Source organism: Takifugu flavidus, chromosome 10 (assembly GCF_003711565.1).
Source record: "Takifugu flavidus isolate HTHZ2018 chromosome 10, ASM371156v2, whole genome shotgun sequence".
Classification (NCBI taxonomy): domain Eukaryota; kingdom Metazoa; phylum Chordata; class Actinopteri; order Tetraodontiformes; family Tetraodontidae; genus Takifugu; species Takifugu flavidus.
This window is the reverse complement of record NC_079529.1, coordinates 10915349-10933626: the sequence shown is the minus strand read 5'-3', so window position 1 is coordinate 10933626 and position 18278 is coordinate 10915349. Positions and strand designations below refer to the sequence as shown.

General features: G+C 46.4%; 1 protein-coding gene across 1 annotated transcript in view; it reads left to right on the top strand.

Moving 5' to 3' along the window:
* Nucleotides 1–18278, top strand: part of mef2d (myocyte enhancer factor 2d) — a 54885-nt gene that overhangs the window by 28172 nt on the left and 8435 nt on the right. The window contains exons 4-8 of the mRNA XM_057044455.1: nt 5531–5665; nt 10001–10226; nt 12528–12584; nt 16668–16846; nt 17184–17213. Of these exons, the coding sequence (XP_056900435.1) occupies nt 5531–5665; nt 10001–10226; nt 12528–12584; nt 16668–16846; nt 17184–17213 (627 nt within the window). The remainder of the gene's footprint in view (nt 1–5530; nt 5666–10000; nt 10227–12527; nt 12585–16667; nt 16847–17183; nt 17214–18278) is intronic.

Sequence of the window (18278 nt, the reverse complement as noted above, 5' to 3'; positions counted from 1 at the left end):
ACCAGGAGCACATTCACTTCTTGACCTTTTGACCCTCAATGATCTTCTTGTGAATTGAACAGGAGAAGGTCAATCATGATTCAGCGAGCCGTGCACACGGAGCTGTCGCCCTAACTTCAAGCTGCATTTGACTTGAGTTGGCTTCTCTCTTGCTTTTACTCATTGAGAGTGAAACCTTCTGGAATAGAAACTGAGTTTTATTACCCTCTTTACTGATTATTATCAAATACTTCTCGTTATTGGAAGAAGCCTCAGCTTCAAAGCTGATTTGACTCATCTCTTAAAGCCCTCAGAGGCTCTGTTGACCCCTCACTGTTGCTTTAAGGCATCGCTCCTCTTCCTCCCTGTCTGAAGTTATTCACAAACATCGAAATCAGTCGTTTGCCCGTGTGCCGGAGGACTTTCATACAGCAAGTATCTTCCGTCTCCTTCAACTTCAAAAAAACAAGTGTGTTGCAGGGTTCCTCTGAAACATCAGAGAAGCAAATCTTTAACTTTGTCTGTTTTAAGCATTAAGGACCAGCAAACATCACTAATGAAAGAGTGCAGCAGCCTGTAGAACACCTGACGCTGGAACATCCAGCCAGCTCTGTTGTAGCTGCAGGTAACACTTGAGATACAAATGGGGCACATCAAAGACAAGAACCTTTACCTCCACATGCTTTTTTTGGAACCTGTCTTGCTTCGCCATGATTTCTGGATTCACTCAGTCACAACCGATTGTCCTGTTTCTTATCCTGCGCCTGTCTCACACTGTCAGCGCTAAAGCCTCTGTCGGCTGTATCTGCAGCTGCAGATTGCTGTTAAGTGTGTGTGTGTGTGTGTGTGTGTGTGTGTGTGTGTGTGTGTGGGGGAGGGGGGGAGGCTTGCTGCTTCAGGCCACATCAGTTCAAGCTCCACTGACCCCTGTTTGTGTGTACATGTGTTTGTGTTTTAAGTGTGTCACTCTCTCTCTCTCTCTGAGTGTGTGTGTGTGTGTGTGTGGGGGGGGGGGGGGGGGGGGGGGGATTTGTGTGTGTGCACAACCAAGTGCTTCACCAGGCCTGAATATTGTATGAGGTGTTCTCATGGGCACCACAGAGCATGCAAACCAGAAACACTCACTCACACACACACACAAACACACACACACACACACACACACACACACACACACACACACACACACACACACACAGCCACAAAACTTTCTCTCTTGTCCTCAGATGTACCTTTTTGGCCAGATGTTAGCATGGTAGCATAGGCTTTGTCATTGCTAAGTGGGTGTTATAATTTGTAGAAATCTGAGGCCAAATAACCTTTAAGATTTTATGAAACAGTTTAGTGACCACATTTCTGATTTAAATGCTCTTAATTGACAGCAGAACTCTGGTTCTGATTGGTGGGACAGACAAGTAACCAGCCTCAACTTCACATCAGCTCCTCTGAGGGTCATTATTGGGGGGGGGGGGGTTAATGTTTTTAGCTTTTGTCACAGACCAGCTGCTTTCAGACATTAGAACAGGAAGTAGTGATTTTTTTATTGGTAGAGGATGCTGGAGCACGAGACACAAAAAAAAGCCACAACATCACCTCCTGGGAACATTTGGAGCTTTGGTTTGTTCATATTCGAGCCTGTTTTTCATTCAGACTTTGTTAGGCTGCTCAATTGACATTAAAACCTTTTAAGAGGTTTAGGAGGGATTATAACTTCACTTACTGAAGGTTTGGGCCGTGAACTATTGACAGGAAGTGTTATGTTTCACTAATGCTGCTGAAAATTGATTTCTGAAAAGCATCTCATCACATTGGTTTGTATATCGTCACAAAGCATGGGTCAGCCAGAATTTTGTTTGGGACACCAGAAACATCTCGTACACACCTCATGTGAGGACACTGATGTGGTGTGGATGTAAGGAGAGATTATACAATAAATGATAACAGATGTTACCATTTATGTGGATAAGGATAGAGAAGAGGAAAAAGAAGAGAGAAAGAGAGGGGGATTGGATAGTTACTGAATGTGCCCATTTGCTGCTCTGCCTCTGAGTCTCTTCTAGCAAGTGCTTTTGACTATAAATTATGAAGTGTGGCTCTAGTCACACGCACACACACACACACACACACACACACACACTCACTCAGAGACACACACACTTACTGTACATTTGATGCATGTACAGCAATGCTTAGAAGCACTTAAGCGTGTGTGTGTGTGTGTGTGTGTTGTGTGTGTGTGTGAAAAGAGGCATAGACTTACATCACACAGACAATCCCTCACTGCAGGTCTGAGGCAACGCATATGCACGATATGCACACACAGCCTCTTTGTGTGTGTGTGTGTGGTGTGTGTGTGTGTGTGTGTGTGTGTGTGTGTGTGTGTGTGTGTTGGGGGGGAAAGCCTGCCTCTCCTGCCAGAGTGTGTTAATCCGCTCGGCTGCGGATCCCAATCAGGCCAAGGGAAGGAAGAGCGCAGGGGACAGAAGGAAGAGAAGCTGATGAAATGCTAAAAGAGCAGTGGTGAATAGGTGAGGAGAAGAAGCACAGATGGGAGGAAGAGGAGGAGGAGGATGCCCACTTTTTTCCATTTGGCAGATAAAGGAGGACAGGGTTTCCTGTATCAGTAGCAGGAACATCTGATTTCACTCAGTATCCTGATAGCTTTAACAGAGACGTTGCTAATCCTGCCTCCACCTGTCCTATGATAATCTGGCTTTGGTTCAGGTCAATGAAAGGTCTCTTCGTGTGTGACAGTTTAGGTCTGACCAACCTCTGTAACGAACTTTGACCTTGGGTCGCTGCTGCCTGCAGAAGCTGAATTAAAGATGGTCGGGGGGGCAAACAGGTGGAGGAGCAAAACAGCTTTTCAGCGCTGGGCGATAGGCAGCGCACATAGAAGCCCGGCAACACAGACGGAGAGAGAGATGGTGCACAGGTGAACAGATGGCAGAGCCAGTGAGAATGTCAGTGTAGAGAGAGAGAGAGAGAGAGAGCGGGTGAAAATGCTGTCACATCTTTACTGAAGAAGAAAGAGAAGAGGAAATTCCTTCCTCCCTTCTGCTGTGGTGTTGTCTATTTTGTTTGACTTTTATTTGCTTAATCCAACCGTGTTTTATTGAATGTGCTTTATTTTGAATGAAGCCGAGGCTGCACTCCAGCTGTGCTGGTGACCTTTAGGTTGTGTTATCTGTCATCTGCCTCTGATGGCGTTTATCTGAGAAAGGAAATAATTTATCACACGTCTGCGTCTTCAGAGGCGAAGAAGTGACTTTGATGAATCTTTAATTAAGAAACGGGCAGTTTTGGATACGACGACTTCAGAGTCATGAAAAGTTAAAGACTGAAAAGTGGAAATAAAAGAAATGAAGTGGGTAAATATCACTCCTCACATAGTTACTGTTAACTACCAAAGCAAGAATAGATTTTTACCTTTATTTTTACCCTCTGTGTGGTTTGGAACCAGTTAATGAGATTAGCGTGATATCGCTGGAGCGTAGCAGTGAAACGACGTGATGATGTCACGTGACGTGATGACTGCAGAGACCCGGTGTCTGCTGGCTGTCCTGTAGGTGGACAGGTCTGAAAACTCACCAAAATACAGAATAATGCCAGTCAGATGTCTCTTTGATGTTAGCAGCAGCCCTATTATTAGCATCAGTAGTTAGCGGCTCTGCCATCATCTTATCGGTCTGTGTCAAAGTCACTTTGATTGTTTTAACGTCTAATTTTATCAATACCTTACAAACTCTGTCTGCTTTGTGTTGGAATGTGGCCACACGTGTGAGAGTACATGTGCAGCGTGCTGCAGCCTGGCTGCACATTCAATAGTGTTTCATGTAGTTGTGTGGTAGTGGGGGGCAGGAGGTCCACGCCTGGATCACACGCAGCCTGCCGTCATGTTGTTCGTGCCACATCAAAGCCATTTTAGATTTCTGCCTATGGTATTGTATTCATCTCTCTGGTGGTTTTTTGTTCCCCCCATTTTTTAGGTCAAAACACACACACACACACACACACACACACACAGAGTGCAGAGTGTGTTTTCCACCGTGGACAGAAAGAGCACGGTAGCGAGCGGCTCCACCGTTGTTGCCTCTGAGACCGGCCTTTTTCTCAGGATTAACGCTTGTATCTCGCTCACTTTGCAGTGATTCACACAGCAGGCGTTCAGATAATTTAACCAGACCAGCAGAACACAGCATGATTCATTAAAACATGCATCAAGTGGCGGCAAAGATACGATCCTGGTGTGATTTCCCCTCCCTCTTCACTGAAGAAGCTCAGCTTTTTTTCAGGAACGAGAGCCACCATTAATGTTCAGAGTAGCTCTGACTCCAGGAGCTTATGGGTTGTGATTGGTTTAATTCTCTCTTCTTCACTATTGGACAGTTAGTTAATAGTGTCTAAACAGCTGTGGTCCTTATATGGAAAGAGAAAAAAATTAAAAATATTTCCTCAGAATGGATCATTTCACTGGATATAGATGCAGCTTTAAGTTGATTATGTCTTTGATGCTATAACTTAGGATTAGATGTGATGATTGATCACTGAGCCGTCTGTGTTTGGATTGATACTCATTTCAAGTTTTTTGCTGCTGCACATCAGTTTGTTTCTTATTTCCTTTTTCTGATAGTTGTCAAGCCGAGGCAATTTCATTTCCTTCTTCTTTTTCATCTAATGCCACTCAGAGTAAAGCTGCTATTTGGACCACTGAAGGCTCTACGGCTCTAGTTTAAGATCCATTTTGGAGTGAGGATCTATCTGCTTGGCCGTGTGGTCAGGGGCCCTCCAGGCAAAGCTACTTAGCGGCAAATCTTGTTTGGTAGAATCCTCTCAAAATAAGAGCCTGTCTCTCTCTCTCTCTGCCTCTCTCTCTGTCTCTTGCTGTCTCTCTCTCTGTGGGAGTGTGTGAACACTGACACAACCTGACAGCCTCTAGCTGGGGCACAAACACCAACACGGGCCTTTAAAACACCCTTTTAGCCTTTTGATTGTGTGTCCTCAGAGCGAAACTTTGCACCAATTAGCAGCCTTGCTCATGAGCTGGTGTGTAGACGTGGGATGCTGCGTCTGACACACAGATGAGGTTTATAACCGTCCTCACCCTGTGAAAGCACCCTGGTAGATCAGCAGCGATGGAGGTGCGAGCTGTTCTCACTCTTTTATTCCCTCATTTTTTCATTTATATCTTTCAGTTTTTTTCTTTCACCCGTTTAATCCTGCCCTTCCAGAGGGCACCTGCTGGGTGAGGAGGAGCAGAGTTGACAGTAATAAGTTGCTGGTGCGTGGGTGGCAGATGTTAGCAACATTGACCTCACAGATCGATCACACATTATCAAGAAGAGACTTGTTCTCCGTGAGGCCGTTCTCTCTTAAAAACCTTCATCACTGGGGTCAGCCGCTGCCTCGGTTCTCTGTGGGCGGCTGCAGATACGGTCAAATCATTTGTGCGTATGAGATCGTAGTGTTTGAAAACCCAAAATGTGCACCATCAATGACATATCAATGTGCCTCCTCCTTCTCTTCCTTCATGCCTCTCTGACCGCTTCAGACGTTGCGAAAGAAAGGCTTTAACGGCTGCAACAGCCCTGAGCCCGATGGCGACGACTCCATCGACCAAAGTCCGCTAAATGAAGACAAGTACCGCAAGACTGAGGACCTGGACAGCCTCTTCAAACGCTACGGCGTGAGTACCTTCACACGTTTGTCACCTTGTCTAACCTTCCCTTTCTCTTCTCCTCTCTTTCTCTCTATCCACCTCCCTTCCTCTCCTTTGTTTGGGGAAACGAAGGCTCTGAACAAGAAAGAGCACCGAGACTCTGAGAGCCCAGAACCCGAGGAGCCCTTCTCCCTCACCCCCCGCACTGAGGAGAAATACAAAAAAATTGACGAGGAGTTTGATAAAATGATGCAGAACTATAGGCTGTCAGTGAGTACCGCCCCCCCCACCCCCCTCTGTGTAACCCTCCTCATGCTGGAATCCTGCTGCCGGAGGTTTTTCCGGCTGCTGATGGCGGCCTGACTACTCACAGAGCACTTGCCTTCACCATCTCCCACCCCTTTTACCTCCTTCACTTCAGCCTCTTACCAGCACCCCCACCATGTCATTACCGATCCCCCCCATGGTGTGTGCCCAAGCCAAATACTACAACTGCAGCTAACAATCAATTATATGCAGACAGATTTTAATTGGTTCATTAGCTGAAGTGTATGAATTAACGTCCTGGTGTTAAAGATTCTTTAGGGTTAAAGGTTAAATAGTCTCCCGTCACACTTTACGTTGTTTTTAGCTTATGCTAGCTAATGCTAACATCATAGCCCATCTTCACACTTGAATTTAAATTGATTCCAAAGAAAATTACGTTTTAAAAATAATACTGGTAACAATTTAAAAGTTCCAGTGTGTAAGAGCTTAAATAATCTACTGTAAATCTTTAATCAATACTTTTATATTGTATACTGAACTTTTGTAACAGGTTATTATTGATACTGCTCCCCTATAATTAATGACAGTAGCCCTGAACGGACAAATAGGCTGAACTATAAACTCAATCCATTGAATCCCATCCCATGATGGCTCCGTCATCAAATCTTGCACACTGGACCTTTGCTAACTAACCGCTTATTGATTAGGACCATTTCTAGAACGTGTTTTCCACCTGCGGCCCTAATGCCCTTGGACTCTGAGACGTAACAAACATTTGTGACTGCGCTGCAGCCATAACATTAGGTGAATAATAAAGAGTAGAAGAAGTGGAACATCAAACAGAGTAGGCCGTGATGTGAATATTCCTCTGAAGCTACAGCTGAACGGTGTGTGTGTGTGTGTGTGTGTGTGTCCTCAGGAGTACTAGGTCCTTTGGTCTCTGCATGTTCAGTAATGTACACTAGTAAACAAGAGAAGTGGGAGAAGTGCTAACTAGGTTCCCACTTTTCACAAAAGTTGGCATAGCAACCGTATTCATGGGGGAAATTGTGATTTATGGTAATAATCAAGGCGTTTGGAGCATGCCTCTGAGCGCCTGGCTGATAAAAGCAATTCTGAGCAACGCTGTTGAAACAGCCTGACAGAGGTGGTGCAGACAGGCAGTTGGGTCGCAGCTGTTAAATGTGTTCCAATGCAACGTTTCCAGGATCAGCCGGGCCGCTCTGCTGCTGAAGCCTTGTGCTGGTCCGCTTCTCTGTCACTTTCTTTGATTTGTTCTCCCTCTGCGTTCATTAAGGCCATTAATGCCACTCTAATGAGTAGCACTCGGTTTACAGCCCTTCCTCCTGCTTCTCTGATTGGTCACTCGGGACTGGACGCAGTGTCTCTTTGTTGGCTTTGGCTGCAGGTCAATAAATCACGCGGTTCGTCTTCTGCTGCGCTCGATTGCAAAGAAACACCTGTTTCCCTAGCTTTCCCGCTAATACACACAGAGGATCAAAGAGAGGATGAAAGCAGTTGTGGAACCTGCATCCCCAGCCAACCAGAGGGTTCCTCGCACTTCTCTCAAGTTCCAGTGCAACCAGTGAGCCCATAAACCGAAAATACGTGACAGGTTTATAGAGTAGATGCTGATCTTTTACATCTAAATGTCAGACAATCACTCTGCTTTAACCAAAGGTTCAAAACCTCTCAAGGACTGTTGGAGGGATCCATTGGATTACCGGTAGCTTATGGTGTCCTATCAATTGAACAATAAAGTAGAATAAACTAAATGATTATCTTTTAATCAAAAATGAGTAACGCTTCGAACAAAAAGAACTTTTGAATATTCACAAATCAGAGCACACTTCAGCTCTGCCACTAGAAACCCGCTCTGACTGTGGACCCTCCGCAGGCTCTCCCACTCGCCACACCTTTCACGTTGGGCTAGCAGATGGAGGTGTTTAGCCCCGCCCACCAACAAGGGCTAATCCATCGTGACAGCTAAGGGCCGGGATATACAAGCTTAATCCCACTTGTACTGAAATACCTCCTGAGGTGGGGAGAGAGTGGCGAGGGCGAGCTGGCAGGACACTTGGAAACCCCACCCCCCCCAATGTCTGTCCCCGTTACGCTGGAGCTGCGGAGGGAGGGAAGAGGGAGGGTTTTTTCCTCTACCCGAGGGTTGCTGGTTTGATCCGTCTGTGGCTCGGAGCTTCCATGTAGGGAAATTGAAAAAGATTTGATCCCTTTAACAACCGGCACCGCAGTGTCCTCCAGCAGAGCTGAACCTACCAGTGTCTCCTTTCGAGGTTCAGCTGAAGCCAAAAACATGAAAGGGAAAGATGCTGCCTGAGCGGCGCCGTTCTCCTCTGAGTCAGCTTTGTTTGACGGAAATCCAGATCGCCTCTAATCGTATAGACCCTATAATCAAGGCCAGGGTGTTAATATCAAAGCTTCTTTGACTTGCCGTTGATCTTGTATTTTCACTATCCTGGAATTCAAGTATTGTCGGAGTTTAATGAAAAGGTCAAAGGTCACCATAAAGTACATACAGGTCCAGGTTAAAACGGGTCCCATGATGCTGAGGTTACTGTCGTTGGTCACACATACGCAGGGCTGAAGCAGGCCAGGAGCTGAATGCCTGCTGGCCTTCTCAGCAAACAGCCTCGTTAAACCAGCTTCTCCGAGGTGAACGTAAGTTCATATTCTCAGCCCTTGAGCTCTGTCACGGCTCCGCGAGCGTGGCCGCTCCGATTCTCAGAGTTTGGGGTCTGCAGAATGGCAGCCAGAGCGAGAGGAACCCTCACGCCAGCCTCCAGCATCCACGTGTTTACATGCTAATTCATTTGTAATTTGCCAAACCAGATGGATTAATGCTCAGCAGAGCAAAGTGCAGTGGAAGACATTTACAATTCATGTGGAGAAGCTGATATCCTAGCACCCATGTCCAGACTCCATCGTCACGCTGCAGCAGGAAAAGGCTTCAGTTTGGACTCTTGATCAGTTATTGATCAGCTAAGAGGAACCTCACAAATTAAACACGCTTATTTTCTATCTGTCGGGATTAGAAAGAGTGCTAATTAGCTGAAGACAGGCCACCTCCCCTCTCAGCCTGGTCAGGGTCAGGGCTTTCCAGTCCTGGTCAGACACCTCGTCCATGGTTCGTCCAACTAACCCATCATCTGTCCATCATCCCTCCCTCCCTCCCTGGCGTGCTTGGCCTGTGTGCGGTGCTGCTGGTTGCTGTCTCCACCTGCCGGGTCACCATTTACCCCTCATCTCCTCCTCTTTCCTGGACATAATTCCGACATTTTATGCAGAGTTCACCAACTTTCACCAAGACTTTCCTGGATTTGTTCAGTCTGGCTCCAACATAAATGTCTTCTGGAATTTCACTAGAAATAAGAAAAACTGCCCATGAAAGAAAAAAGCTTGTTTCTGTTAAACTGTTGGAGCTTCAACTAAATCCAGTGTTCACTATGTAAAAGGTTTTAAAAAGAAGTGAAGTATGTTTTCTCAGCTCCAGTGAGAATTAGGCAACATTGATGAGTTTCCCCTTCGTTCACGCGCAAAACTTCAATGAGAGTCGTCCTCTTCGTCCTCTGCTCGGAACTGGGTCTCACCACAGCACAGGGCAGCAACTGGCCCGAATTCTATAGATAGAAACACTTAATACTGTCAGAACAAGAGTCAGAACAGAGGGAAGTGGGCCGGGTGGCTGGAAAGTCTTGATTCACCTCTGGAATCATCCAGGATCCACGAAGCAACAGCAGAACAGTCTGGCTCCTAAAACCAGCCTGATATTCAGCGTTAGCGCTCAAACCTCTGAAGCGAGACGTGTCCCAGTGTTCCCCGTCACCAGCACGTGCCAGCGGGTCGGTGCCACGTTGCATCGGCATGCATGTGGAGCCTTCTCACCAACATGGCGCCGCAGTAACCTGCTGCTGCAGCCTGGCATGCAACGGGTCACAGCTTTATGGCCTCTGCACCATCTCGCCCTGCATGATAGAACCTGTGTGTGTGTGTGTGTGTGTGTGTGTGTGTGTGTGTGTGTGTACATTCATAATGCACAAGAACTCTCTAAGTCCCACCTCTTCATCTCTCCACCAGTCCACAGTCCCTCAGCCCACCTTCTCCATGCCAGTCACTGTGCCGGTATCCAATCAGAATGCAGCGGCGGCCCTCCAGTTCAGCAACAACCCGGGTGGCGCCCTGGTCACCACCACCTCTTTTGTCACTTCCACCCTCACAGACCCTCGCCTCCTGTCCCCACAGCAACCGGCTCTGCAGAGGAACACCGTCTCACCCGGGTTACCACAGCGACCTGCAAGTGCAGGTGAGATGATGCTGATCTGTGTGTGTGTGAGATGCTGTTGTCATGGCAACATAACAGTCAAAGTTTGGTGTAAACACTGTTTTATTGTGTCGACAAGAAGCTAAGTGACCAAGGAAGAGTGTCTAAGTTGGTGTTCACTTGTGTGTGTGTGTGTGTGTGCGTGTACGTGTGTGTGTGTGTGTGTGTGTGTGGTGTGTGTGTGTGTGTGTACATTCATAATGCACAAGAACTCTCTAAGTCCCACCTCTTCATCTCTCCACCAGTCCACAGTCCCTCAGCCCACCTTCTCCATGCCAGTCACTGTGCCGGTATCCAATCAGAATGCAGCGGCGGCCCTCCAGTTCAGCAACAACCCGGGTGGCGCCCTGGTCACCACCACCTCTTTTGTCACTTCCACCCTCACAGACCCTCGCCTCCTGTCCCCACAGCAACCGGCTCTGCAGAGGAACACCGTCTCACCCGGGTTACCACAGCGACCTGCAAGTGCAGGTGAGATGATGCTGATGTGTGTGTGTGAGATGCTGTTGTCATGGCAACATAACAGTCAAAGTTTGGTGTAAACACTGTTTTATTGTGTCGACAAGAAGCTAAGTTACCAAGGAAGAGTGTCTAAGTTGGTGTTCACTTGTGTGTGTGTGTGTGTGTGTGTGTGTGTGTGGTGTGTGTGTGTGTGTTGTGTGTGTGTGTGGTGTGTGTGTGTGTGTGTGTGTGCCTGCCTCTGCCTGGCACACCCATCCTTCACCCTCTGACTATAAGGATTCGTGCCCTAGTTTTGCATGTCAGACAAGGTTACTTTTCACGCTTTGTTCAGACCAACATAAACTCATTCTATGTCAGAATTAGCTCATTTTTTTGCAGCGCGCACAAATGCTTTATAGCCGGTGTAGTTCTGTGGAGGGCTGGAGGGAGCAGTAATCAACCCCCTCCTCTTCACACCCTCAGTTGTGCAGATACTCATCAGGCTGGCTTTTGCTGCTTCTCCAAATAAACATATGATCAGATATTTTGCATTCGCCCTGAACATCAGCAGCAAAAATCAGTGTCAGAAGAATGTTTTTAGCAACCAAAGTTTTAGAAGATATGCTTAATCTTGACCAAAAAAAGCTCATTAATCTACATCCAGTGCCTGCCCACCAAGTCAGCTGTGCCTGACCTGTCCTGGACGCTTTTTATTTTATTTGGTTTATGTTTTTTATAATGGAGTGGTCATCATTCTATTGTTCCTATCTCGATTCTTCAATCATAAGCCCACCCCCAAGTGATCGTTGTCCAATCACATCCTAGTGATACTCTATTGATCCTCTGTTGTGTAAAGAAGCTAAACAGGCTAGCCAGCATCACCGTCATGGGTATCCAGAATTTCTTCCAAAAAATTAAGAGGACAAGTGACGACACGAATGGGAGCGGGCAGGAAGCAGTGACAATCACTTCTATTGGGTGCATAAGCTCTCAAGTCAACACTAACACTGGAGTAAACATTCATTGCCTCACTATGCATCATCAATGCAAAGCCAATCTGATCCCATTGGCATTTGAGAAAGACTTGACACAGAAATTTAGGGATGAGTGAAAAGACAGTGTTTTAAGAAAGTTTCATGCAGTCCACAAACGCCGTCTGCCACTCTACTAAAAGTGGTTAAACCGCCCCCACCCCACACAAACACCTGTCTCAGATTTACATCAACTGTGGTCATAACTGCTCCATGTTCAGGCTAGCTGCTGTAGCTACCTCTCCAAGCATGAGTGTGGACATTAGTTCTTGTGTTTCCAATAGAAGTGAAGCTGTGTGGTGCTATCTGCTGCCACAGGCTCTTACTGTTCTTGTTGTTTGATTTAAAAACATGGACTCAGCACGACACTAGTGGGTTTTGGTTTTAGATTTTGGGATGAACTGCCCTTTTTTAGTGAGAGAAATATTTCTCAGCACTGTAGCACTTTGTGCTGCAGGAACCTTCACCAGCAAACAGGAATGTTTGGAGGAGCAACAGGAACCGTTGAAAATCAGTGTCAGACCTGATGTATCATCTTACAAAACGGAACCCCTGCTAACGCGTTTGATTAAAAGTTTTTTCTGTATTTAAGTCTAATTTGTTTAATTAGGCAGAAGCACTGTTGCCAAGCTGTGAAAAGAGCTCTTCACATTTACTGCTAATGAGTGTCGACAGCTGAAGCCAGTCCTTTTAAAGGACCCACTTGATTTAGTAATGTTTTTCAAAATGAGATGCAGCATTTTAAACAAGAGCTGTTCGGGCCGGTTATGAAAGCATGATATTTAACACTGCTTCTCTTTTGGTGCTCCAGGTGCTTTACTGGGAGGAGATCTGGGCAATTCAAACGGAGCCTGTCCGAGTCCAGTCCGTAAGTAACCCCACCGCCATCCTGTGGAAAGGCTTTTGCAGGCGGGATCATGCAAAATTCTCTGTGTGGCAACAGGCGGTCACGTGTGTGGGTCAAACCCTGTTGTGCACGTTACACAGGAAAACACCTGTTGACTGGTGACAGCTGAAGGTCGCCACGCTGCCGTCTGTAAACAGTCCAAAGACCAGAAGTGGTTTCAGGTTGAGAGAATTTGATAAGAGCAACAGAAAGAGGCTGAAGAACACAGCTGCTCCACTCTAGAGTGGGAATATCACCAAAACTGAACTTCCCTAAAGCTCCGAGTGTAAATCTGGGCCTTAACTTGCTGCCGACAGGTGAAACCAGACCACCTAAAACACTAATCAGGACACCTGGCTGCAGCAGGATACTTTTTCATATTGATGGGTATGAATCCGTTCAGCCCGGCCCTTGTTAAAAGTGGCGCTGAGCTCTGATTGATGGGTTGCTGGTTGAATCCTGGAGGAGGTGAGTCAGAGGTCTGGAATCACTCACCGCTTCAACTTCAAACGTTCAGCAACAAACATTAAACTCTGTCATTTTACACTGTAATGATGGCAGCTAGTGGACCGACCATCGCTCCAGAGCTGCTCACACCAACACCCCCACCCCCACTTCACCCTGTCTCTGTCAGCTGTTCACCCTCATCTTCTCTCTGGAATTATCTCCCCCCTCCCCCCCAGCCAACTGTGCCTTGCGTTGGCACAGGACTTTCCTCAGAGGTGACTTTGACACTAGCCAGAGCCCCCCCCTCCCCAAATCCCATTAGCCTGCGCCAGAAAATGGCTCCCAGCCCATGGAAGGTGATATGGTTGGAGGTGTTTTTCTATATTCCTCAGAAATACGTATTGTGTCGGGGAAAGAAATCAATATTCTCCTATTGTGCTGTGATCATGGACGTCCTTCAGGTTTTCATGAACAAACGGGTGCCGACTTTGAAATACCGGTAAAGATTGTGAACGTTTTCATGCTTTCAGATTTTATCAGGCCGTCAGTTTATCTGTTAAAAGCATGAAATAAAGATCTCTCAATGACACTTTGCTAGCTAAGCTAGATGCTACCTTAATGAGCCCATCAAGTCTCATCTGTTTAGCTTTCTAAAGCCTCTCCGGGGTGAACCGTTCCAAACCGTACCGCGCTGAGCTGATTTAGCCTCTGGTTTTAGTCAGAAATGTGGTCGGCCTGAAGCTATTATTATTTGGGAGCCATTTTATCTTGATATGTTCTGATTTGTTCCACCAGTGTGGACCAATAATATCAGAAAATCGCATCAGTATTCTTTTGTAATCTGTATTTTCTGCCTGACTTTTTTACTATGATGCTGTGAGAGAATCTCAAAGCTCTGTCCAAACATTAAGTCTTAAAATTCCAGCCCCCTTCCTTTACGACCCACCCTGCTCCTCCTCCTCCTCCTCTTCCTCCTCCTCCCCCTCCTCTCTCAGATCTGTCATTCTCAGCTGTTGTCCGGGGACTAGGGGCTCCGGGAATGTCACCATTGACGTCACCCTGCATTCCACACATTCCCACGCCCGACCTCGCGTAAAGGGAGACATGTCACACACACTTACACACTCCTGCACACGTAAAGGTCTAAAAACAGTCCGCACACATAAACAAATCACATGTTTTCTGACTCTTTCTGTTTCTAAAAGGAGGAGTGATTTCATTATTTTAGCTTCACCATCTCTGAGTCTCTCTGAGCTTTATTTTTCTTTATTTTTTAATATTACAAACTCTTAGTCTTTAATTATCCCTCCTTTTTCCCAGCGAAGCTCTAACTTTAACTCACACGTGTGTGTGTGTGTGTGTGTGTGTGTGTGTGTGTGTGTGTGTGTGTGTGTGTGTGTGTGTTTGTTTCAGGGCTTTTACTGTCAAAAATAATGCAGTAATTCAACAAAACCTAAAACATTTAAAGCGTTACTGTAAAGAAAGAAGAACGACTGAACTCTTGATGGCTGGTGTTGACGTCTTGTGCTGATGATGTCACTGGCAGCCAGATTCCCCAGTAAAATCAGGGTTCTTCCAATGTTCCCATTAACGGGTTGGCAGCTGGTTCGTCTGTCACTCTTAACTGGAGAAGTCAGTCCACCTGCCGGGTTTGGTCTGTCGGCCCACACCGACTCTCCCGTTCATTAACATTGTTGGCAGGCTGTAGCTTTCTGTAGCTCAACAGTCGTTTCTTATTGTGGGAACTTGTTTTCAAGCTGAAAGTGAAATCGGGTAAACGCACACGTGCTTGAAGAACCTGCATGTGGACATTCCAGGGAAACCGCTAAGAGGGTGGACACTGAGACAACAGCGCCAGTCCCTCTGACAGTGTCGGAGGACACGTACACCTGCGCCACAGCGCCGCCACCGCCCCTTTACTGCAAACGTCAACCCAACGCCAACAGTAGCACATTCCCATCAGTCAGCCACGCACACATGGTGACAGTTACACAATACACAACACACACGTTCACACAGACACTCACTGGCTTAATGAAAAAAAAACTTCTTTCACTTTCTAGCTTGCTTCCTTTCTTCTTGATTTATCATCCTTCTCTTATTTACTCCTAAAATTTAAGCATTGAATTAGAGTCAATATCCATTTAGAAACTGGAGATGCAGTCACACACTTAATCTTGCTGGAAAAAGCAGGTTAAACCAATGTTTTAATATTAATTCGAGATTATTATAACACTCCACAAAAAAATTAATAAAGTGGTTGCACTCATTATGAGTGAATGGTCAGGGTATTTTAAAATGTTCTTCTGGCTTCCTCACCTCTTTCTCCTCCTTCACCTCCATCACTTCTCTTTCTTTATCCCTCCCTCCCAACAACACATGTGTGCGTGTCTGTGTGTGTTTCTGAGAGACTGAGGTGAAGCAGAGTCACATGCAACTGTTGTCATAGCGAACTCCTATCTCCAATCACACACCCTCACCCTCTCTGTCAGAGGGACTGTGTGTGTATGTGCATGTGTGTGTGTGTGTGTGCGTGTGTGTGTGTGTGTGTGTGTGTGTGTGTGTGGTGTGTGTGTGTGTGTGTGTGGGAAAGTCCCGGCTGTCTCTTGCAGACAGCAGATAAACGCTAGTGTTGAACTCTGCTTCTGATCTGCAGTTGTTAGACCCACATAACTTCATCCACAAACGTAAAGATTTATTGTAATATTGAAGTATTTAAGTGCACGCAACTGGTATGTTGTAGAGTCCAGTAGAATGTGACCGGTTGAACTTTCAAAGGAGGGTGTGTTGATCCTGAGTGACAGAAGTTAAAGCTGCTGAAACGCTTCAGCGAGAATGAAAACCTAATCATAACTTTAGCTGTAATGCACTTTGAAAAGCACAATAGTGCACGTCGGAGCGCCGTAGAGCAGAAGCCAAGCTTGAATAACAGGTAAAATCACAGGACAGTGTTGTTGTGTTGGAGAGTTAAAGGGAAAAGGTCACAGAATCTCAGCGCAGCAGAATCAACCTGAATTTGTCAGTGGGGCCTGAAGGGGGCGCTAAAGGCACCTGCTGTGTCAGGCTGGGTAGCTTCAACCGCGACCTCAGGAGATGGCAAAGGTCAGAAGAGTAGGAGTAAATGAATTGGGAACAATTGTGAAGGATGTTCAGCTGTTAAAAACAAACAAACAAACAAACAAACAAACAAGCAGCTCATCTCAGGAGCTGCAAACATGAAGAATATTCTTTTGATCTGATCAGAAAAAATACTGGAGACTTGTTCAAGTAGCACTACAACTCGAACTAGGGCTCATTTACAGCCCACAATGAAGGAAGCTTTTGAGAGATGGAGAGAAAATAAAATAGTTGTGGAGCAAAAATGTTACAGGTTCAGTGATCAGAAGAAAAATCTGAGCTGCACCTTCAAACACTCCTGAAGTTGCAGAAACAGCGGGCGGATTTGACTTGGCAGCACCATCAGCTCTCTAATGAGGACCCCCCCCCACACACACACACACACACACACACACACTCACTCACTCACTCACTCACTCACTCACTCACTCACTCACTCACTCACTCACTCACTCACCTGGGTGGATGCAGGAAATCATGATTTACTCTCTGTTTCTCCAGCTAATGGCTACATCAGCGCCAGGGCCTCGCCCGGGCTCCTCTCCGTATCCAATGGCAACAGCCTGGGGAAGGTAGTCCTGGCAAAGTCTCCACCTTCACCCGGAACGCAGATGGTCAATAGCCGCAAACCGGACCTGAGGGTCATCACCTCACAGGGTGGGAAGAGCCTGATGCAGCTGGTGAGAAGAGCATCGCTACGGCAACCACCTCATCAGTGCTGTTTAAAGTCACCAAAACTGTCAATGGGACACCATATCTGGGGTTTACACCATAAATGCTGTAGACGTTGCAAGGTTTTCTAATGTGAGTTTGGGTTAAATGGTCGCGTTGCCGAGCAGGATTAGGAACGCTGACAGGAACCAGATCAGAAGAAAACAAGAATCTCCCAGCATGTGGCACTTTTTTATCAATTCTGCACAATTTAGAGTAAAATAGCAGGTTTTTAAGCCCAAGTAGGTGTTGCGGTTTATATTTGAACCTAACATCCTCTCCTCCTCCTCCTCCCCCCCGGTGCAGACAGAGGAAGAGCTGGAGTTGGTGAATGAGGTGAACAGCCTTTTGCTTTTCAGCCTGTCATCTCTCTGTGATCTCATCCAGCATCCCTTCATGTCTGACCCTGCAAACAGGAAAACTCTGGAAAACTGGAAACTCACTGGTCACACTGGTCGCACTGGTTCCTGCCACTGGCCACCAAACCAATAAAATGCTCCTAAAATTGCTTTAGTTGTGCAGGAATGATCAAATTCTTGACCTGTTTCAGAATTTGCTGCTTTCTGATGTTCTGATACAAAGAGGCTAAACTCTTCTCTTCATTATCGTTTTCATCGGCCAACATTTAGGAGCAAGCTTGAGTTTTTTAAGCCAGTTTTAGCATCTGAATTCTGAGTAATGTGAAGGCAGTGCTTCATTTGCTTTGATAGCGAAGCTTCAGGAAGAAGCAAACATTTGTCCGTCTGTTGGGGGAACATGGAGGGAACCAGTGTGACCAGCTGCCCCTGAGCTCTGAGAGCTGCTCAGCATGTGCACGTTTGTTTCACCGAGGAAAGATCTGAGAGCAAGAGTCCAGTCTGGTGCTGCTCAAACAGACCTGCATGCAGACGTGCTCGTGCATAAACACAAACTGCTGACGCTGTGTGTTCACACACACATGTGAGTGCATGCTCGCAGTTTCCCTCTCATGTGTTCCTGTCAGCATGGCTCTCCAGCTCTCATAACACCTTCCAGGCCTTTCCAACAGCGTTGCCGTGCCAACACCACTTTGGGATGTGAGACTTCTGTCCTTGCACGCAGATGTTAAAGTGTCGCCGAAGAGTTAAAGAGCGTATTTTCTCACAGGAATCCTGTGATGATGAATAAAACATCTCGCGGCGCTGATGTAACTGTTTATTCTGCCAGACTTCAGCTTTTGCTGCTCTGTTGGACCCGATTTCTATTATTTTTCATGAGGTCTGCCAATAAAACTCCAGCGTCGACGATTAAATGACAGAATAATTTATTTGTTCTTTCGTTCACTTTCAAGTGGAACGAGCTGTGTTTATGTTCCAGTAGTTTCAGTGTAATTAAGTCCTCCTCGGTCACATTAGAAGGTCCCCGCATCCCCTCGGCCGCGCG